This window comes from Myotis lucifugus, unplaced genomic scaffold, assembly GCF_000147115.1.
Source record: "Myotis lucifugus unplaced genomic scaffold, Myoluc2.0 scaffold_57, whole genome shotgun sequence".
Taxonomy (NCBI): domain Eukaryota; kingdom Metazoa; phylum Chordata; class Mammalia; order Chiroptera; family Vespertilionidae; genus Myotis; species Myotis lucifugus.
Window position 1 is genome coordinate 1,900,576 of NW_005871105.1, and position 23,515 is coordinate 1,924,090.

At 37.1% G+C, this 23,515-nt stretch overlaps 1 protein-coding gene across 2 annotated transcripts in view; it reads right to left on the minus strand.

The window, feature by feature from the left end:
• GOPC (golgi associated PDZ and coiled-coil motif containing) overlaps positions 1-23,515 on the minus strand; it is a 28,833-nt gene that overhangs the window by 3,780 nt on the left and 1,538 nt on the right. The window contains exons 2-7 of one of the 2 annotated variants that reach the window (XM_006089203.3): positions 13,801-13,965; positions 12,043-12,066; positions 8,474-8,649; positions 7,148-7,313; positions 4,666-4,761; positions 3,332-3,496 (exon numbers count right to left, since the gene is read on the minus strand). In XM_006089203.3, coding sequence (XP_006089265.1) covers positions 3,332-3,496; positions 4,666-4,761; positions 7,148-7,313; positions 8,474-8,649; positions 12,043-12,066; positions 13,801-13,965 — 792 coding nt within the window. The remainder of the gene's footprint in view (positions 1-3,331; positions 3,497-4,665; positions 4,762-7,147; positions 7,314-8,473; positions 8,650-12,042; positions 12,067-13,800; positions 13,966-23,515) is intronic. The other variant, XM_006089202.3, reaches the window with a different exon arrangement.

Consider the following 23,515-nt stretch of genomic DNA (forward strand, 5'->3'; position numbering starts at 1 on the left):
TTAGAGGCCATCATGTCCAGACCAACTCCAGGAATCCTCTCTAGATTCTTTTTAATATTATAGTAGTTCTTTCTACTGATCACAATATTTTTGCTTATAGATCTAAAAAAAAAGGATGCTTAACTACTCAATTTATAGAATTCTGGAACAAATGTTCAGTTTAAGTCATTTTGCCATTTTGTACTTTACATAGCAATTCAGCAAATCCATCTAAATAGATATTAAAGGTATACCTGAAGGCATCACACAAACTTTTCCTTGTCTAATTCAGCAAACCTCTACATAATGATTTTGTTTCTTACTGACTAGGTCTTGAACCTTAACTTTCACTGAGTATCAGACACAGTGTTAATCAAGGTATTCTGTCAGTAGTAACAGTAATCACCATATTTATTGTGCAAAATTATATCCTTTAGTCCTCAGAATATCACTATTGTAGTCTCTTTTACATGAATGAAAAACCCGAGAGTCCTGGAGAAAGCAGATAACTTCCAATATGATGAACAAGTAAAATAGAAAAGTAGAAATTTGACTCCAAATTCCTGCTCTTTCTACCATACTCCACTAAATGTGTAATATTTATACAATTATTCTTTAGTAACAACTTTAGGTGCAAGTAAAAAATTACAGATTATATATTATGTTAAAATATTCCAAGTTAGAATCATCCTATATAATAGTCTGATATAATAAAAGGGTAATATGCAAATCGACCAAACGGTGGAATGACGGGTCACTATGATGTGCACTGACCACCAGGGGGCAGACGCTCAATGTAGGAGCTGCCCCCTGGTGGTCAGTACACTCCCACAGGGGGAGCGCTGCTCAGCCAGAAGCCCAGAAGCCAAGCTCACGGCTGGCGAGCACAGCGGTGGTGGTGGCAGGAGCCTCTCCCGCCTCTATGGCAGCCTAAGGATATCCGACTGCCTGCTTAGGCCCACTAAGCCATCAGTTGGACATCCCCTGAGGGCTCCCGGACTGCAAGAAGGCACAGGCTGGGCTGAGGGACCCTTCCACCCCCCCTCCATGCACGAATCTCGTGCACCGGGTCTCTAGTCCTATATAATAAAAGAGAAACATGTAAATTGACTGTCCCATCACTATGCTCACCAGCCAATCAGGGCAAATATGCAAATTAACCCAACAAATATGGTGGGTTAATTTGCATACACAGGCGCCCAGGCGGAAAGCAGAGCAGGAGAGCTGGAGGCTTGGGGGGCCGTGGCTCCCTCGGTCGCTCCCAGCACAGGGAGCACCAGGAATTCTGGGAATAGTAGTTCTGATGGCAGTCCCAGGACGGAAGCGGAAGCCCAGAGCGCGGGGGGGAGGGGGGGAGCACCAGGAATTCTGGGAATTGTAGTTCTGGTGGCAGACGGATCTCCTAGACACTAGAGCAGTGGTTCTCAACCTTCCTAATGCCGCAACCCTTTAATATAGTTCCTTATGTTGTGGTGACCACCAACCATAAAATTATTTTCATTGCTACTTCATAACTGTAATTTTGCTACTGTTATGAATCGTAATGTAAATATCTGATATGCAGGATGTATTTTCATTGTTACAAATTGAACATACTTAAAGCATAGTGATTAATCACAAAAACAATATGTAATTATATATTCAATATGTGTTTTCTAATGGTCTTAGGCAACACCTGTGAAAGGGTCGTTCGACCCCCAAAGGGGTCGCGACCCACAGGTTGAGAACCGCTGCACTAGAGCAAAGTGAGCCTGGAGCAAGTTATGTTGCAGTGGGGGATGGAGGGAAAGCAAAGATGAGAGACATAAGTACAATCAGAGTGTCTAGGAAAAATTAAAGGGAAGATATCCTAAAACTTCCAGGAAATCTCCACCAATGAAGCAAAGAAAAAAAAAAAGCCTCTATTATTCTGTGAGCAACAAACCAAACTGGGTTGGGGTCTCAGACAATTTGCTCATATGATTGCAAAGACAGACAGAAACTTCCGGATTGGAGAGGGTACAGGTCGGGCTGAGGGACCCCCTCCACCCCTGTGCCCGAATATTTGTGCACCGGGCCCCTAGTCATTTAATAAGAGACTACAATCATTACACACAAGTCTGGTATTTGCAACTCTGAAAAATATGGCCTGCCTTTGCTCAAAAGAAAACATGCCATTTTTTACTGCTACTCGCTAAGTTAGTCTCTTTGGTTCTCCTGTTCCCAGCAGTTTAAGGATATGCCTCAGAATTTTAATATGTGCTTAGTGTTTCCTTCAAGCTTTATGACTATCTATTTGTATCTCCTTTACCACTCCCATGCTACTGGATGACAGCCAAGCTGGGTTGGGAAAACACCAACTTAAAGAGGCTAGGGTTGTATTCTTGGCTCTCCCTTATCGGAACATCTTTAAAATATTTTGGGGAGGCAGACAGATAATACAGTGGTCTTCAGTAAGTTCTAGTTGACAAAATTAGGTCTGTGGGTAGCTGTCACAGAGACACAGATCTGAGGCTTAATATGAGAAAGCTTTCTAAAAATCATCAACATACCACAAAAGAATTGACTGCTTTATCAACAAATCCTTCAATGCAATTATTTAATTAATAATATTGTAGAGATTTATGCATCTTGTGGAGTTGAACCAAATGAGCTATAAATTCACTTTCAACTCTGAGATTCAATTCTACACTCGCATACCACACTTATGATCCAACAAAAACTCAATGAACTACCTACCAATGCCTCTCTATTTCCCTCAACCCTAAAGGAAAAGCAAAATAAAATAAATCTTAAGTTTATATACATATGATACCTGGATATGAATACCAACTCTGTCATTTATTTGCCTGCAACTTTGAGCAAATCATTATTTCTCAAAGAACCTTAGTTTATTCGTTTTAAATAAGAAGGTTGAGCTAAATGACTTCTAAGGATCCTTTTAGTTCTAACATTTATGACTATAAATCCATTTCTAGCATCATATTTTCCTATAATACCTTATATTTATATAATATTTTAGTCATTAATGATGTTTTGCTCTCTAATGTCAGGTCCTGTCCTAACATTTGATACTGTATTAATATACTGAATCCTTACAGCTCTCAGATGAAGGCACTGCAGCACAGAAGATCTGACTTGCTCACACTTACACAGTTGTGGAAAGAACAAGTAAAATGTCCTTTTTCAGTAAATCTGGCTGAATGTTTTCTATAAAAGCCCTATCCCCCCGCCCCCCCAAAAAAAACCTGCTAGCTATCTATACAGAAGCACTTTACTACTTGAGTAACCTCGTAGGGAAGTAGAAAATACTCAATAGATTAAAAAAGAACCAATTGATAGATCCAATTTTAATTTCATAAAGGGAACTTACTTGCTGGGAAAGAATAGTTACAGCTTCTTTATGCTTTGTATCCCTTAAGTTAACTCCATTAACAGCCAAAATAGCATCTCCAACGTGTAGTCCTCCACATCTATCAGCAGGTTGCCCTGGCTGGATCTCAGAAATGAGAATTGGAACACCATGTTCTTTCCCACCCTAACAAAAAACAAAACAAAGGCAATCAATTAGTTTACTCTTTGTATAAGCACAGACTATTCTAAAAATAAAATATTTTCTTGCAATATATTTCAGAAGCACCTATACTGTCTCTATAAATGCTGAGTAAAATCGTTTGCTGCTTAATGATAAATAAATCATTATGAGTTTCAAAGGGTTACCTCTTAGTAAAACAATTAATAACACACATGTGCTTTTCTAAAAAGCATCTTACAGCCCCCCCCTCCCCCGCAACAACTACAATCAGCTAAACTACTTTAAACACAAATAAGAATATTTATGTATTAGTAGTCTACAGCACTATTCAATTTTATCAGCTCTAAATCACTAACTGGTAACATAAACCATTCTTTTATGTACCATAAAAACAATTGTAAGCTCATAAGATGAATCTTAATTTCAGAGATGTTAAATGTGAAAAAATATGCAACACAGAATTAATGGAATGCAGTATTTGGTACATATCACTTTCCAGCTTGTATCATAGTTGTGTGTGTATGTATCTTATTTCTCCATTGTATAAGCTTTTCATATTGAGAGATATTCCTACATTAAGCAATACCAGAACTAAAATGAACTCATGCAGTACCTAAGTATTGCCAAGTGAAAATTAGAGTAAAACCACCTTATTCATTCACCTGGAACAAAGTACTAAGCAACAGCAAAATGACTCCAAATATATGTATTTGATAATAGATTGCTCTCAGGAATGTTGCCCAAGATAACTCTTTACAAAGGCATCAAATTTAAAAAGGAAGACTATTTAGACCCGAGAGCCAGTCAAATCTGACAACAAAGAAATTAAACAAGAGAAAGGTAACACATATGCTACAGAAAAAAATAATACAATCTGGAGCCATTTAACACAGAATAGTCATAATAAAAATGTTTAATTGTAAAGTTATACTTAAGTTATTAGCAAGATTTACATACATACAAAAAAAAGTTTACACAAAAAGAGTGCCCATGGGGATAAATCCAGTTACTTAGAAAATATATCCAGAATACTTTGTTTCAATGATATGGGGATAAATCCAGTTACTTAGAAAATATATCCAGAATACTTTGTTTCAATGATTTCCAATGTCCTAAGGAGTATGGTGATACTAGGTAAATGTAGAAAAGAGACTGGAAGCACTACTTCTTACTGTAATTGAAATGCCCAGGCCTTCATAATCTTCCTTCAGGAGGAGAACTTTTCTAATTGGACCAACACCTTGGCTCTTCTTTAAAGAGTCTTGATCCTTATTGGGGGGAAAAGAAGAAAAATTAGTATCATGTAAATAACATACCAAATAGAGTAAACCCATGCCATACAACTTGCTTTTATTAAATAAATCTTCATTAATTTTCTGCAATGGATACATAGTATGTGTTAAGAAAGTAATTATAGATAAAATGGAAAAGTGAAAATAGTTTTTCTGTTAATATAGTAGAATGTATAGATGACTTTCTCACCCTTTTGTCAAATTCTTTAATACTGATAAAATCTCTTTTTAAACTGAAGGTCATTATAAAAAAAATTGTCAGGAATTAATTGAAGAACAAATATCTTCAAGAAATAAAAATGGGTAATTGTTTATCTTCACTGGAAAATATGGTAAAGATCTATATTTTATTTGATTGTAGAAATGAAAAATTACCAACTGGATCATTCATTACTTTCTCATTCCTTTGAGCTCTGGAGTCTACCTTTTAAATAAAGGACCTTGCTCCATGAATAATTCCTTCTCTGATACCTTTTCTCTTTCCCTCTCTACTAAGCTCCTTCCCTATTCAGCATATAAACTAAAATTCCAAGTCTCTTCCAACTTTAAAATACTGACCATGTACAAACACAAAAGAAAATAAAACCCTTCAATCACTTACTATGACCTTTAGTTACTATGCTTCTCCTCCTCCATCTTTCCTTAACTTTCACACAGAGTTAACTTTCTCACCATATCTACTTGCTTGCCTCCCATATTCATTCTCCAACCACTGCAATTAGGGTTTTGCCCCCACCTGCTCCACTAAATTGTCTTCTCTACAATACCTGGTAACCAAGATGGCTACATCCAAAAAACACTTTTTAGTCACCACTCAATTTGAACCTTCAGAAAGTTGATACTGTCCGCTAACCCCTCCTTGAAACCCTCTCTTTCCTTTGGTTTCTATTACACTACTTTCCTAGATGGCCTGTATCTGACCAGCTCTACCTCAGGCCCTTTCCTTTAGTGATCAATTTCCTTTCCTCCTTCCATAAAAGATTCTTTCCATTCTTGCCCTTCTGTTCTTTTTACCTTAAATATACTTTTCCTGGGTGACTTCATCAATTTCATAGTTTCAATTATACATAGATAGATGATTTGTCTAATATTTTTCAACTCAAGATCTCTCTCCTGAATTCCAGTAATATATCCAATTGGACATAGCTTGGCTGTCCACTGGCACTTCATACACTACATGTCTAAAATTGATCTCGTTCCCCAAAACCTTCCCTTTCCTCTATTTGGTTTATTAATCTATGGCATCAAATCACTCAGTTGCCCAAATAAAAAACATAGTGTCTTCCTTTTCCCTCACCTACTTAACCAAAACCAAGTCCTCTTGATTCTTTCAAACCTGTCCTTCTTCTCAAATGCACTTGCCCTGCTCTCATCACTGTCTCCTCAGATTAGCATAGTATCTTTCTAATGTATCTCCTCACCTCCAATTAGCCCCTCTTCCAATATATCTTCCAATACATCTTCTTCACTATACCAAAGTAACTGCCAAAAAAATGTTAAATCTTATTAAACCCACTATTTTATTTTAAAATCCCATGATTATCAGGTTCAAGTTCAAACTCCTTTATTTAGCATAAAATAATTTGTCATCTGGCAGCTGCTTGGAAGTTAATGGGGACCAACTATGTCCCAGAGAAGACAATGGTATAAGTGTTTATAGCTATCTCCACCCTCTCCACCAATTTCATGTACATATCAATTCTTCTTACAATATTCTTTGCATTATGAAAGCCATGCTTTACCTGATGCTAAGATATGTGGGCCACTGAGAAGAAGTTTGATATGCTCTTATTATATTAGGTTTGTATTATTAGACAGCTCTTGTAATGAAATTTGATAAAGATTTATCCAGATAAAAAGAAATACTCCCCATACGTGATGGCTAAGAAAGCAGACAATTAGACACAGACACAGATGTCAAATTCCATCTTAATTCAAGAATAAACAGGTATAAACAGTAGTTCAGAACTTACATTTAAATCAAGTTATCAAAAATTCTCTTAAAAAACTACCCAAAAATATTTACCAATTTATCAATATGACTACAGACTCTCTGCTAAGCTTAAAATAAATTTAAAACAAATTCATGCTAATCATGATACAGGAAAATTGTAAAATATGAGCCAAAGTACTACCAATAGTTCACTATCTTCAGATATATCATTTTCAGGGCACCAATAAGTCTATAAAGAGCTATGGGTAATTGAAACTTTAAATATGTATCTCTTTTAAATAAGGTTAATCCCACTTTCACTTTTTAAATTAAAGTTTTAAATACTAATAGAATACAAAAATGAAAAGAGCTTCTGATTACGTAAAGAAGGAAGAGGTTGAGTGGGAAACAGTAGCAAAGCAAACCTACATGGCCCGGTGGTGCCTGCATTGGTCGTTTTAGGTCATTACGTCCTCTACAGGCTCTGATGACAGTTTTGTGACGATGCAAATGTATTTCAGCTTCCAGTTGGTTCCAAAGCTTATCATGAGCAGGTCCCTTCATATCTCGCCCTAATAATTGTATTTGTTGGACCCTTCATATTGCAAAAAGAGTTAATTCAGTTAGTTTTTCATTGTGCATACTACAGAGAGAATTCAGAAGAATTACTGAACATAAGTAGCTTTTGCAAAGATCTAAGTAATAAAAATAATACTCAGGAACCTCCCAATGTCTCTTAGATTAACAAGGATATGAAAACTCTGGAAAGAATTGTGTCTTCAAGGGAAAACCAATTAAAAAAATAAATAAGACATTCTTTAGTCATATGCTTAATTTAAATACATCTAAGAAACAATTTATGAGACTAATGTCAATTAACATGTATTTCATGTCTTGCATACAATCAAGATAGGTCATTGAACTCAGACACTATTGAATACTAGTCTTCAGATGAGGCTAACTATACTGAAACATTTCTAACAATTCCTTTTTAAACAAAATGATTCTTTTAAAAGTGCTAAGTTATTAGAAAATGTGCACTTCAATATTGTTATTTTTATTTGCTCCACATCAGTTCTAATGTGACATTAAGACAATGAGTGGAAAATTATTTAGTACTAATAATAAATCACCAAAGTTTTGGAATAATTCATTGTGATAATATCACTGTTATTTCAATACTAGAGGCCTGATGCACGAAATTCATGCAAGAGTAGGCCTTCCTTCCCCCGGCAGCTGGCACCAGCTTCCCTCTGGCACCCAGAACCCGGGCTTCCCTTGAAGCCCCGGCTTCGTTCAGAAGGTCGTCCGGAAGGACATGTGGTCTAATTAGCATATTACACTTTTATTATTATAGATATTTTTGAGGGGTAAGAAAGATCAGGCTTCAGTGATCACAGAAATAATTCCTTATGGAAGTTGTGCTACACATGTGAACATTATCTGTCATGTGTCAAGGCAGATAAGGGCTGAAAAGTGCAGTTGTGGAATTGTTCACATTTAACAGTAAATTACTATCTGTGTGTGTGTGTGTGTGTGTGTGTATGTGTGTAAACCAAAAATACTGAATAAATCTGCAATATATAAGGCTATCAATATTAAGTTAACAACAGTAAGCTATAACCAACTGTAAAATAACTCTATAAAATAACTCTTAGGGTAAAGACTGTTTCGTTTACCACAGAGGTAAAAGTCAACCTCATTACATATCCATTTGTCACCTAAGGATAAAAGGGTACCCATTTTTTTACACACCTTCCTGCCAGTTCCTTGTCTAAGTACTTGGCAGCCAGTCTTGCCCCATAAACTTCAGCCTGAAGAACAGCTATATGTCTACGAAGGGCTTCATTCTCTTTTCTCAGCAACTTTACTTCAGCTTCAAGTTGAGCTTCTTTCATTTTTTCTTTTTTGTTTGCTTCAAGCTCTCTCTCCTATTGTAATTAAAAAACAAACAATGTAATGAAAATACTTTGAAGACTCTATAGTAGAGCATATTCCTTAAAATACACAAAAGCACACAGTGTAAATGACAACAATGAAAGCATATGATAAAAATGACCACTTTATTTCTATAAAATAAGAACACAAAGATTTGGATCCAGTTCTTTTTAACTAATACCAGAGGTATTGGAATCACTTCTAGTGAGAGTACTAAGAGATATAATATTCTTTTTATTTTTTAATTTATTTTTTTTTTAGAGAGAGAGAGGAAGGGAGAGGGAGGGAGGGAGGGAGGGGGGAGAGAGAGAGAGAGATTTGATGTTCCATTTCTGTATGCATTCACTGGTTTCTTCTTGTATGTGCCATGACCAGGAGTATTGGGACAACACTCTAACCAACTGAGCTACCCAGCCAGGGCTGAGAAGTAGTATTCTTTATGCTCATGTTATCACATAGTAATAGAAGTGACTTCAATTGATAACTGAATCTGCTCTTTATTTTTGAAAAACTACTCAAGAAACTAGACTAAAATAAAATAGTCATTCTGGTGGTTGTGCCCAAATATTCAATTAACTTTGATGCAATAATTCTATAAAGCTAGTCAAAATCATTCAGTTACATAGAGATATGCTCTATAGTTATCTATCTTAGAAGACTACAAAAAACTTACAATGCTAAAATTAAAACAGATATTCTAAATAAAAGGAAACATTTTATGATCATGGAGAAATGTTGGTAACAGCTGCATGAAGACATTTACACATCAAAAATAAGCATATCTACAGTGTAGATTATCACTGAATTTGGGGCCCTAGCTCATTTATTTGTCCATATGTTAAAGTGAGTGAAGAACTGTTTTCTGAGGAAAATACTGGCTTCACTTCCATATCCTAATGGAAGGATGCATATCCATTTTTAGCTCTCATAAAATGATGTCATCCTATGCTCCACCAAGTAGATAGTCCATATGTGTGAATTTATAGGTGTTAGCCAGAGGGTAAAACCTCAAGATCTTCACCACCAAATTTTTATCATAAGCTTACATGTGAGAAATAATGTTCAGTTTACCTTAAAAGTAGGAAGTACAGTATGTACAAATGTAAATACCCTCAGGTCCAAACACAGAGCAGAGGCAGGTACAAGATAACTTAGGAGAGTAGAAAACTGAAGGTACAAAATTCTGCCTAAAGGCAGTCAAATTCAAATTCACAAACACACAAACAAAACCCTTGAGAATTGATACTGGCCCTGATAGATATTTTAAGTGTTATTTTTGGATCAAACAAACAAAAAACCCCAAACACTGCAACCTTGCATCTATCCTGAGTAGAACTGCTTTTACTGATTTACAAAATTGCTTTTTCTGCCTTGCTAATTTATAGAACTTATAAAGCCTGTGAAAATATGGTTATATCTGTTAATAAGATGTGGAAGACACGTCACTATATTGTCAAGTCTCCTTTATGAGATAGACTTAAAAGATTTACTATAGCACTAGGAAAATTTGTTTATCTTAAGCAACAGGCAAATGATAGTTTCTACTGTTTGGGTACTGATTATGATAATTATTTCCTTTTATATTCTGGATATTAAGAAGCTGAGATATTTAAACAAATTTTTAGCAATTCATGGACTATATTATGGTACTAATTTGGTCTACTGTTTTGACTACAGTACATCAGCATTTGCTATATTTAATACCAATAGATAATATATTCAAATATAAGTGAGTACCACAATCTTCAAAAAAATTATACAAAGCTAAAATAAATGACAACTTCTGTGATTAAGAATATTTGTTATGTATGTGATAAGCAGAAAGAAATTAATCTGCAGGCTTTTACAACTTTTGTTTTAAAAAATTATGAGAACATCATTTTTAGATATTGTTTTAAAAAATTTGCAGAACTGATAATCCTCCATTTTAAACAACTTTCAAATTATTAATATGTCTATTTATTTCAGAACCTATTCCTTAAAAGAGAAGGTATCAGTTCTAAAAGAAACCATTGTTTAGATTACATTAACAAGACTTTTTAATGACATTTATTGAGGGTTAATGCTATTGTTTCAGAAAAAGAGTTCCTAAAGACCAAGAATTCTTTGGTTTACTGGCTAAATAAACTTTACATTGAGAATTATCTACTTACAATGACTTTAATGAGCTATTTACACAAAATTTACGAAATCTAAGAAACATAATAAGCCACTGCTTTGCTTTAATGATTCAAACCCCTAATGAATCTGACAAACTCTCAGGCCTGAAATTAAAAGATACAAGTAAAAAAAGGACTGAGAAAACTGAACTTGATCACTTCTAGATTTAAAATAAAACAAAAAAAAGCCCAAATTTTTTTAGTTAACCAATTTGTTATTATCTATAATAATAAAAGCATAATATGCTAATTACACCGGAGAGCTGAACAGCCTTCCAGATGTCCTTTTGGACAACCTTCCGGATGAAGCCGGGGCTGCAAGGGCCGAGGGCAGCCACTGCAGCTGTGAGAGCCAAGCCCCTTGCACAAATTTCGTGCATCGGGCCTCTAGTTAGATAATAATCAAGAAGTTCATTGTGTATTTAGATAGCCAAACAGTATATTTTCAAAAAAAGGGAAGCCATATGACAAACTGGAACCTGATTAGGTTGGGGTAGTGGGAAAAATATTAAGAATTTGTGATATCTTCTAAAATAATTTCTGGTAAAGGGTTTTAAAATTCAGAAAAGCCACACAATTATTGTGAAGACTGCTACAACACATGCAGTGGATGAATAAGAAACCAACATGCACATTCTTTCTCTGGGAATAAATTCAAATAGCAAAGAGGGAAACTGGCCCTGTTTAATATTTTCAAAACACTCAAGTGGGAAAACCAATTGCTCTTTTGGAGTAGAGGTGTGAGCAAGTTACCAGGCTCAGAAGTTGTTAAAAATTGCCTTAACCGGTTTGGCTCAGTGGATAGAGCGTCGGCCTGCGGACTGAAAGGTCCAGGTTCGATTCCGGTCAAGGGCATGTACCTGGGTTGCGGGCACATCCCCAGTAGATGTGCAGGAGGCAGCTGATCGATGTTTCTCTCTCATCGATGTTTCTAACTCTCTATCTCTCTCCCTTCCTCTCTGTAAAAAATCAATAAAATATATTAAAAAAAAAAAAGAAGTTGTTAAAAATTGATGAGCTCTGCAAATAATGGCTACAAATTACAAACACAAGAAAAATCTTTAACAACATTAGTGAGAAAAGAGCAATGGGCCATCCACTGAACTTTTCAGGTACTAGCACATTTAAAAATTGCCATCAACATCATTTTCAAATACAATGTGCAAAGAAAACACTAAGAACACTTAAGCGTGACATTATAAAGCAAAACAGAAACAACATACTTACCAGCTCCTCCACAGAGGGGACAGACTTAAGATATAAGAAAAAAGTTTTATAATTAGAAAAACATCAAACAAATGAATTTATCTAGTGGTATAATCACTACAAGGAAAATTTCCATATGTTGAATAACATTTGGGCAAAATTTGTTAGGACAAATATATGTGCAAATCCATAAGCAATAAAATAATAACTGTATAGTATTAGATTAAAATTTTTTGTTTTATCATTAGTCACCACACCTGGTTCAGTGTCATTCCACTACAGCAGCCTATAGTTCAATCTAATGTTAAAACTTTATGTTGCCCTAACCGGTTTGGCTCAGTGGATAGAGCGTCAGCCTGCGGACTCAAGGGTCCCAGGTTCGATTCCAGTCAAGGGCATGTACCTTGGTTGCGGGCACATCCCCAGTGGGGGGTGTGCAGAAGGCAGCTGATAGATGTTTCTCTCTCATCGATGTTTCTAACTCTCTATGCCTCTCCCTTCCTCTCTGAAAAAAAAAATCAATAAAATATATATATTTTTTAAAAATTTATGTAAATTCCTTTCTAGTGAAAATGCACGTTGTTAACATTGTTTTCTCAATGTTAATATATATTCCAAAGAAGCTGTTATCTGACTCATGTCAGTTAAAACACTACTAACTTTTATTCATAAAATTTCAGAATTTAAAATGACTTTGGGAGATTATAAATATTCATTTAAATAAATTCTAATGTATCAGTATTAAAAACTAATTAGCCAACCAAATAGAACTAAAAACAAGTAAAACTTAAAAATGTATTTTACTGTCATCATTAACTGTGTTCCCTACAGTTAACAAAATGTCTGGCACATAATACATACTCAAGACATGAATTAAGCTGAAATCAGACTTAAAAAATATTTACCTAAACACCCTATACTAATTAAGAGAGCAATGGCTAATGATGGAAAATTTGTACAATGAAACATTATGCAAAATAAGTTTTCAAGTGGCAGGGAAAATGTCTACAATATATTTAGAGCAAAACAAAACATGTGCCATTGGTTGGCACCCAATCCATTTTCCCCTTCGTCCGTATTATCAGAACTCTGATTTAAATGGAGGTGGCCATGTGACCCACTAAGAGTCTGACAAGCAGCTGAGGACAGCCAATGAGATGGCCAAATTGACTGGCAAAAACCGTTGAGGAGGAGTTCATGAAAAGTGCTTGAAAGAAGGCTAATGCAGCTGGGAATCATCCTTTTGCCCTTCCCTTGAACTCTGGAGTGCAGACCTAAACAAATCCTGAGGATAAAAATTATGAGCTAAAAATGACAGAGCATAGTAACAAAAGGAAGCCGGATCCCTGATATGTGTGGAGCTGCCATATCAGGTCTACACTGTCTGTCTCAGAGCTTCTTTAATTGAGAGAAAATAATATGTACTATTCATGAATAAATAATTTATACTATTCAAGCATAATCTCTTGGGATTTCTGAACTTAATGCTGACACAGTAGGGCAAAAAAATTTTTATATGCTATAATCCCAAATATCTTTTAAATATATTTATACAGATATTTTTAAATAGGAAAATCCTATTCTAAGTACCCATTGGTTATTGATATTATCACTGATCTTCTCTGGGGATGGGAATGATCGCACTGATCTTTACATTTCCTGTATTTTCTAAAATTCCCATAATGCACACACCTTTTATAATTAAAAAGCCTCACTAAAAATTGTTCCCTTCATCCTCTAAAATGCATATAAGTATAGGTTACCCTATAAACTACTTACCAGTTTTGCTTTAATAGTACCAGAGTCGACACTTTGACCAGTTTTAGCATGAAGCTGAAGCTGAACAGAGTGCAATTGTAAAAGCTGATCATGTACTTCTTTCTCCAGTACGACTTTCTCTGCTTGGGTCTCTGTCAGTTCAGATTTCAGATCCACCAACTGTGCCTTATAAAACAATAATAACAAGCATTAAGTATGCTTCATTTTCTTTACTTTGACTCTAGTTATTATTATTTAAGAATGAAATAGAAAGACTGTCTTTGAAATGAATAAATGAACACTAGAAGACCAGTATCTGACTGAGCTATAGAACATCCAGGTACACTGACATAAAATCCATAGTGCAAAATATTTGAGTGACAAGAGAACTGTATCACAAATAGTATCTCCTAATAACACAGAATGCTACTTCATTTTACTTAGTTTACTTTAAGGCTTTCACTGTTTCACCTTTACCTACAAGGTTTATGAAAATATACAGTATGGGATGGTTCACCATCCTGCAGAGACAGTATGTGCTTTAGTGGTGAACTAATACTAACAGTTTCTTAGAGGAAAGTCCAGTAAGTGGTGCTTTGTCCTCACACCGAAGAACACTAGCCCAAATCAGCCCAACCACTATCTAGTACTTTAGATGCTGAAGTGTGAGCTACTGAGGCTACAGTGGGTCTTAAGATCAGAATTAACTATAAGCTACAGTTAACTGTTACAACACAGCAGAACACCTCATCAGAACCACTTATCCATTTCATCTGAAGGTTTTCATTTTTCACAACTGATTCATTGCTTTGCAATAGTGCACAGGATATGTCCTTTATGTGTGTTTGGTCTTCCCCACTAACCAATAGATTAAAATCAAGGCAAGGTCTTAGTTTTCTATTCAACATGATTTTACAAAGTATCTAGGGGCCCAGATTATGTCAGCACAATGAGAAAAAAATTTGTGGAAATACTTTTAAAATTATAATAATTTATTCCCTTGAGAACCTTTCATATCAACGGAGGTGATAAATATGCATGCAAACCAAATAAGAAAAATGCGGCAAGCTACAGATATATTTAGACTTGGTCTGGTCCCAAGGCATTCAAAGTAAGGAAGGCTTTAAGAAGGTTAGTGAGGACAGAGTTTAGAAGGGCTTTGAAAGGAAAGGACAACAAAGACAAAATAGAAGCAATTAAACAATCTAGAAATGGGAAGAAGACTAGCAGAGGCAGAGAGAGACTAGAAGCAATTCAGGTAAATTCTGAGTACAGAGACCAGAGGAATATATCTCTAGTAGAGGCCTGGTGCATGAAATTTGTGCACTCGAGGGGTCCCTCAGCCCAGCCTGCCCTCTCGCAGTCCAGGAGCCTTCAGGGGATATCTGACTGATGGCTTAGGCCCACGGGGAGCAGGCCTAAGCTGTAATATTTAAGTAACTCTTCTTATCCTATATAATAAAGAGCTAATATGCTAATTAGACTGAACAGCTGAATGACCTTGTGGACGACCTTCTGGACGAAGCAGGGGCTGTGAGGGCTGGCCGAGGCTTCGAGGGCCGGCCGGGACTGTGAGGGCCAGCCGAGGCAGTCAGGGCTGGGAGGGCCAGCCAGGCTGCGAGGGCCAAGTCCCTTGCACGAATTTCATGCATCGGGCCTCTAGTCCTATATAATAAAGGCTAATATGCAAATGGACCAAATGGCAAACGACCAGTCACTATGATGCGCACTGACCAGCAATGGCAGGAGCCTCTCCCACCTCCAAGGCAGTGCTAAGGACCCCGCCCCCCACCAATGTATGAATGTAGTGCACCGGGCCTCTCGTCTATAAGCACTGTAGCTGCTAAGAAAAGTTAGTCATTGGTAAGTATGTCAAGATTTAAAAGTTCCCTATTTTTACTTAATGGTTACCCTCCTTATGTCACAGAATTTTAGAATTCAAAGAAATCTTAAAGAATATAAAGACTATGGTCATGACAATTAATATTGAGATAATAAAGCCAAGGCCCATCAAGGCTGTCTTTATTTCTAGGGCTACCCAATCTGTCAGTGGCAAAATAGCACTTTGAACCCAATTCTTACTCCCAGGACAAGGTAGCGGAAGTGTTAAGCAATTAACCATAAGAAAAAAATATGTTGCTATAGCTACAATACATATGTATTACTAACAATATTCAAAGCTACCACAAAGCAAGCATCTACTTACCATATGGTAGGTATATGCATCATACATTATCTGTCATTCTTATCTGTCAAAATATCCAAACTTTTCCAAGATAATTCCTTTCTAATACAACCACTGGATTCCACTCTGTGGCACCAAAATCAAAGTAACATTTTATTCAGTTTCCTATTATTTCACTTTGCTAGCTAGACCTTAATCCTCTGTCTATATAATCTTTGAAAAATACACAAGAACTGTACTGTTTTCTTTCTAAACATAAGCTAGTTTTTTATTATTATTATTATTTCTTTAGTACTCTTATGGATAACATTGCCAATTATTGGCAACTGAAGCCCAAAGAGATTGGGTTGTTCCAATGGGCCAAAACTCAAACCTCCTGACATCTTTGTCATTCTGAGAGTGATAGAGAAAATGGTAAGGAAGCAATCCACGTGAGAGCACATTACCAAATCTCAGAACTAGACACAGCTCCAAGAAACAGCCCCACACAATGCACACACACCCTACTCCACACATGCGCATGCACACACACACATGAACTCATACACATGCACACACATGAAGATACCCACACGGACACACATGCACATAAAAGCACACATTCTTCCATATTTCTTTTCTTCTTTTTTAAAAAATATTTTATTGATTTTTTACAGAGAGGAAGGGAGATAGATAGAGAGTTAGAAACATCAATGAGAGAGAAACATCGATCAGCTGCCTCCTGCACACCCCCTACTGGGGATGTGCCCGCAACCAAGGTACATGCCCTTGACTGGAATCGAACCTGGGGCCCTTCAGTCCGCAGGCCGATGCTCTATCCACCGAGCCAAACCAGCTAGGGCTTCCAACTTGTTTAATAATTACAAAGAAAATAGGTGATCCCAATAGCAGTTTAACTGTAATGAAACACATCATAAAAAGCTGTTGATAAAGAGGTAAATATTATGCCCTGCTGGTGTAGCTCAGGTGGCTGGAGCATCGTCCTGTACACCCAAGTGTACAGGTGAGTGAGTTTGATGTGCACATGCCCAGGTTGTGGTTCAATCCCCTGTGAGGGCAAATGTGGAAGGCAGCCAATCGATGTTTCTCTCCCTCTCTCTCTCCCTTTCTCTCTCTAAAATAAATTTTTTTAAAAGTCCTACTAACATATGACACAGCCTTTTCTCCTGTGACAAAAATCAAGGCAATAATGTAATAAAAGCATTTTATCCCTTTCTTTCCTTTTACTCCTTCAAAATAGCAGAACGAAGTCTTAGGTCTCATCTAATTTAACCCACTCCTTTTAAGAATCTTCCTCTATTTTCTCTTTTCTCCATGTCTGAGGTGGTTAACATTACTCCTATTATCCAATATTTTAGGAAACCAATGAGTCCTATTCCAAAACAAAGAATGTGACCAAACAAAAAATATATTCAAAGGTCAAGTATGAAAACCCCTGCCATCCTTCAAGGCAGGAAATCATATTTCTCCTTATTACAAGTCAGCTCTTGACAATCTGCTCATTTGCCTTATCAAAGTTCTGTGAGAAAGCTCCACCTATTTGCTTCCATTTCTCTATCCAAGCATAACGATCACTATTTCCATCTGTCATTATTTCTCCCCAAACTGTTCTGCAGTTCAAGACAAGCAAACATATTTTTACTTTCAGTCTCCCACACCAGCCCACATTCATTCAACAAGAATTTATTAAGCATCAAATATATGCCAAACACTGGGCTGGGTTCTAGGGTTATGCTGGTAGACAAAACCAATGTGGATCCTGCCCTGCAAAGTGTAGAGTAGCCTGGTACGGGAGGCAGCTCCTACAGTAATAAATGGAATACATATAACAGCATTATGTGTGCCAGGCACTGTTTTGAATATATTCAGATTTTAACTCCTTTAGTCCTCACAATAATCCTCTGAGAGACATCATTTTTGTACAGAGAAGGAAACGGAAGCACAGAGAGGTTAGGTAACTTGTCCAAAGACATTACAAAGCCAGGAATATATATAATTACAAACTGTAATAAACTGTATGACAGAAAGTAAACAAAGAGAATTAGTGGGGTGGGAGTGTATGCTAGCCATCTGGGAAGTGTTTTGGTTATTATCACAGCACCAGTTCTGATAGGTCTGTGGTATCTTTTCAGAAGACCCACAAGGTCTAACTATTCTTAGAATAATAAAACATTATTGCCCTTTTCGCCGTGTAGATATATGTACTGAAGGTGCAAAAGCAATGATAAATCAAATTTTAGCCACCATTTTAGTACAAGTCCATGCAGTGCACCATACTGTACTAGTAGTCACTGTACTCTTCACTACTATGAAGTTGCAGTTAAAAAAAAAAGTCCACTTAAGAATGTCTTTGATGAAGCAGTAAAAATTATTGACTTTTAAAAATCTTGACCCTTGAGTACAAATCTTTTTAATATTCAGTGTGATGAAATGGGAAGTATGCATAAAGTATATCTGCTAAATATCAAACTACATTATCTAAAGGAAGTTATACAACTGCTTGAGTTGCAAAGCTGAACTTTTTTTGTGGGACACTATTTTATCTAAAAGAAGAACAAATTATGGTTCTTAACACATTGCAGACCAGTAGTTTTATTGCTTGCTTTACCCAGTGGCCAGATAAGTTTCTACTGAACGAGTACAAAAAACATCTTACATGTTAAGGCACACTTTAAAATTAAATATCCATTGCATTTTGAAGTTATTTATTACATGTTCTTACAATCTAATATGTTTTTAAAGTATGATAGATACTTTGTAAAACATTGTGTAATATGAAGCGAGAATTCTTGTGATCTGTCTGCAATGTGTTAAGATTAATATACTTAGCAGACACATTCTTGAGAATAAGTTTATTTCAAGGAAAACAACTGACAGCATTTGTTGCCAATGAAAGGAATTTATGCTTTCAAGTGAAAAATAGAATTGTGAAAAGTGAAAACCTGAATCCATTATGAACATTTAAAGATTTTTCTGATGAGAAAAATATTAACAAATGTAATTTTTGATATTGCATAATGAGATGTGCCAACATTTGGAAGATCTCCATAACTCAGTGAACCAATATTTTCAAAATGACCAATGCAGAATGCTAAAATAATGCCTTGGAAAAATGTACATTCAAAGATTACATAAACCAATGTCATAGTACTCTACTGCAACAGTGTATGGAAAGTTCATGGATAGAGTTTCAGACTCTACATTGTAACTAACCTTAAGAAACTACCTTTTTCTATCAAAGAAGAAAATCCAAAAAGGCTATGAAAATATTCCTCTCCTTTCCAACTACATACTTCTGTGAGGTCAAATTTTTTTCCTATACTATACTGAAGCCGCATACCACAACTGTTTGAATATAGAAGCAGATGTGAAAATTCAGCTATGTTCTATTAAGCCAAATATTTTTTTTTTAATTTTAAAAATGTGAAACAATGCTACTCTTTCTAATTTTTTACAATATGCTTATTTTTCATTAAAAATGATATTTATATTAACATGTAATGGCTTATTGTTGCTGTTTTACTGATATAAATATTTAATGTTTTCTCAGTTTTAATTTCTAATACAATCAATACTTGTAACTATAACCTACATTAGTAGGTAAAGGTGTCCTGAGACCAAAAAGTTTAAGAACTGTTGCCTAAGAGTTTCTGACACAAGGCCCATGTCATTAGACCATCCTATATAATAAAAGGCTAATAGGCTAATTGACTGAACAGAGGAATGACCGGTTGTTATGATGCGCACTGACCACCAGGAGCTGTAGTATAGAATAAGAGAAAAGAATAGTAAAATGTGTCCCTGGATATTTATCCAGGTCAGATCATACAGAGCTTGTCAGCCATAATAAGAAGTTTGAATTTTATTCAAAGTACTAGGGGCCCGGTGCATGAAATTCGTGCCCTGGGGGGGGGGGGGGGGGGGGGTGTGGACATCTCAGCCCAGCCTGCCCCCTCTCACATACTGGGAGCCCTCAGGGGATGTCCTACTGACGGCTTAGGCCCACTCCCCTCCCCCCTTGGGGAGCGGGCCTAAGCCGCAGTCCTGGCCTCCCTTTGTGGGAGGCGACAGAGCTGATCAGGGGAAGGCACCAGCCCCATCACCCCGCTGCTGCAGTCACTGTCAGTCACCGCAGCCACCAAGGTGTTTTCATCAACATGGACTCCAGTCCCTTCACCATGAAAAAATGACAACTTTCTTTAGGCATTTTCAAGATGTGTCTTTCATAGGATATGACATTTCTTTCTTTATTATTTTTTTTTATCCTCACCTGAGGATATGTTTCCATTGATTTTTAGAGAATGTGGAAGAGAAAGGGAAAGACAGAGAGAAACATCAAAGTGAGAGGAACACTTTGATTGGTTGCCTCCTGCATGAGCCTGGACCCGGGCCAGGGAAGAGTCTGCAACCTAGGTACATGCCCTTGGTCAGAATTGAATCCAGACCCTGTGGTCGGCAGGCCGCGGCATTATCCACTGAGCCAAACCGGCTAAGGCAGGATATGACATTTCTTAGCCCTCCAGCAGCAGACCTTCGTTTTTTTCTCCAGGAGTGTGGTGGAAAACCCTAGATCAGTGGTTCCCAAACTTATTTGGCCTACCGCCCCCTTTCCAGAAAAAATATTACTCAGCCCTTGGAAATTAATTTTTTAAAAATTTTAATAGCAGTTACTCATCGCCCCCAAATGCACCTGTGGCCATCACCGCCCCCCTGGATCGCTGCAGCGCCCACCGGGGGGGGCGGTAGCGCCCACTTTGGGAATCACTGCCCTAGATCACCTTTTTGGATTCTTATTACCCAAGTTACTAAAAATATTACCAGTGGCATACAGGGAGCTTAGCCAATGAGCGGTCAGAAAAGGTGTTTCCTCTGCAGTTCACACCGATCCCCGGCTCAGCGCCTGCCAGGCCTAAAGCCTCGGGGCCTGGGCAGGGGACCCCCAGACCCTCCCATCGCCGGCTCCACCCCTGCCCAGGCCTAAGGCCTCTGACTGAGGCTTAACCGCCATCTTAGTTGGTTTATTTTGCATACTCGCTCCTGATTGGCTGGTGGGCGTGGCTTTGTGGGTGTAGCAGAGTGATGGTTAATTTGCATGTTTCTCTTTTATTAGTGTAGATAATTTTAAAATGTTATGTTTTAAAAATGCAGCTGTGTGTAATATGAGAGACAACTTGAATGAACTAGGATTGGGGAATCTGAGATGGAGACATAAATCTGTGATGTATTTTTTAAAGTACTTTGATATTTACCTCAAAATGAAGCTCCAAACAATATGTTTTCTGTTTCCATTTTGATGTTAAATAACTCAAGTTGCTCTATAATCAATCAAACTGAAGGTGGGATGAGAAGAATAAACCTACCCAACATTTTAGAAATGTCACATGTACACTAAATCCATACTCAATATTCTTATATAATGATGTTTAAATTTATTTTTAGTCACAGTTTAAAATTTTTCTGAAAACGGAATACCATGAAATATTAACTTATAAGGCATCTATAATAATAAAAACAAAATATGCTAATTAGACCGGATATCCTTCTGGATGAAGCCGAGGCTGCAAGGGAAGCCCGGATCCCGGGTGCCAGAGAGAAGCTGGTGCCGGCAGCTGAGGGAAGGCCTACTCTTGCACGAATTTTGTGCTTCGGGCCTCTAGTATCCTTATAAGTTACATACCAAGGGAATAAGTGAACCTGCAGATTCAATAATGCAGCAGGCACTATTCGAAACTATAGATAACAGAATCAACAAGACACACATTATCCCAGCTCTTACCAAAGATTACTGGTAATCTTTGAGGACTCATGGCAGAACAGTAGAAGTGTTTCAAATAATTTATTCATTCAAATAAACACTTATTGAGTATACACTGTGTGCCAGGATCTACAGACAAAAAGATCTGAGTAGACAGGGATTCTGCCCTAAGATTTTCACTGACTAGTAGAAAGAATTAAAAATATGTATTTCCAATTATGATGTAGAGTGTCATAAGCACTATTATAGAGGCATGTGTGATGTACCAATTCAAAAAGAAGTGAAGGGGGTCAGCCACAAAGGAGAAAAAGTTTACCTGAGTGTTGAATGGGAATCAGCTAATACATGGAGTAGGGAAGAGGGAAGGTCTGAGATATGAAAACCCCTAACAGGTGAGACAGGGATATAGGTAGGTCAGAAAGGTTGGTGTCTAATGTGCGTTTCAAATTTTTAATTTTAAAGGGGTAAAACACCAATTTTGTAATCTACACGTAAGTTAACCTAATAACCATATTCAAAGGAATTACTCACTACTCAATATGGTTTGGGAGCACTATAGAGAAAAACACAAACAGCTCTTAGAAATCAGATATGTTACCCCCTTAAAGTCATCTTCACAAAGCAACTGATAGTTCAGGTTATTTCACCTAAACACGATCCTGGTCCTCAAAGAGCTTACCTTCTAGAACTAGAGATGTGGTGAGCACTAATTACAGTGTGCACAGGTAACAAGTCTAACAAAGTGAGTTCAAGGTGCTATGACAGCCTCTTCCCATAGAGGCAGAGCTGGGTGAGAAAAGCCTTCAGTGTTGGTGATGTAAGTGGTATCTTGAAAGATGAGTGGGTGTTTGACACTGTAGACAAAGGGGACAGAGAAGGCATTATACACAAGAGCCTATGCCAAAGAAGAAATGCCACAAAAGAGCAAGGCCTATTTACAGAACTGCCAATAGACCAGTTTGAGGCAAAAGAAGCTAAGAAGGGGTGACAAAAAATAAGGACAGACAAACTGGGCATTGATCACCATGCTACAGAGTTTAAATTTTAGCCAAGAAGGAATGGGGAGGTAAAAAAGAAGAGAGATAGAATCAGAGTTGCCTTTTTAAAAATGAAACATTTTAGAATGATTTTGATAACTAACAGATGGTTTGAAGGGGGTAAGAAGCAATTAGGAGACTGTTAGGAATACACAAGAAGGGACAGGGACTATTAGGAATATACAAAAAAGAATAGGGAATGTTAGGAATATACAAGAAAGGATAGGGACTGATAGGAAGGATAGGGACCTGCACAATCTCCTAAATTCAACTTATCTTTTCTGCCAGACCTGCTCCTTCTGGTAAATGGTATGTAATACCATTACTTCAGTGAATTGCATAAGTCTCCTAGAGCTGTCATAACAAAAACCCACAAACTTGGTGGCTTAAATGAACAAAAATTTATTCTCTCACAGTTCAGGATGCCAGCAGCCCCAAATCAAGGTGCTGGCAGGGTGGGTTTCCTCTGGAGACCCTGAAGGAGGCACTGCCCCATGCCCACCTCCTAGCTTTTCGTGGTTGCCAGCAATCACTGGCATTTCTTGGCTCGTAGACCTATCACTCCAAACTCTGACTCCATCGTCACAGAGCCTTTCCCCCTGTGTCTCTTTATGTCTCTGAGTGTCTCTTATCAGGGCACTTGCTTTGAATTTAGGGCCCACCCTAATCTGCTATGATCTCATCTCCACATTTATATCAGTTACATCTGCAAAGACCCCATTTCCAAAGGAGGACACATTCTGAGGTCCCAGGTGGACA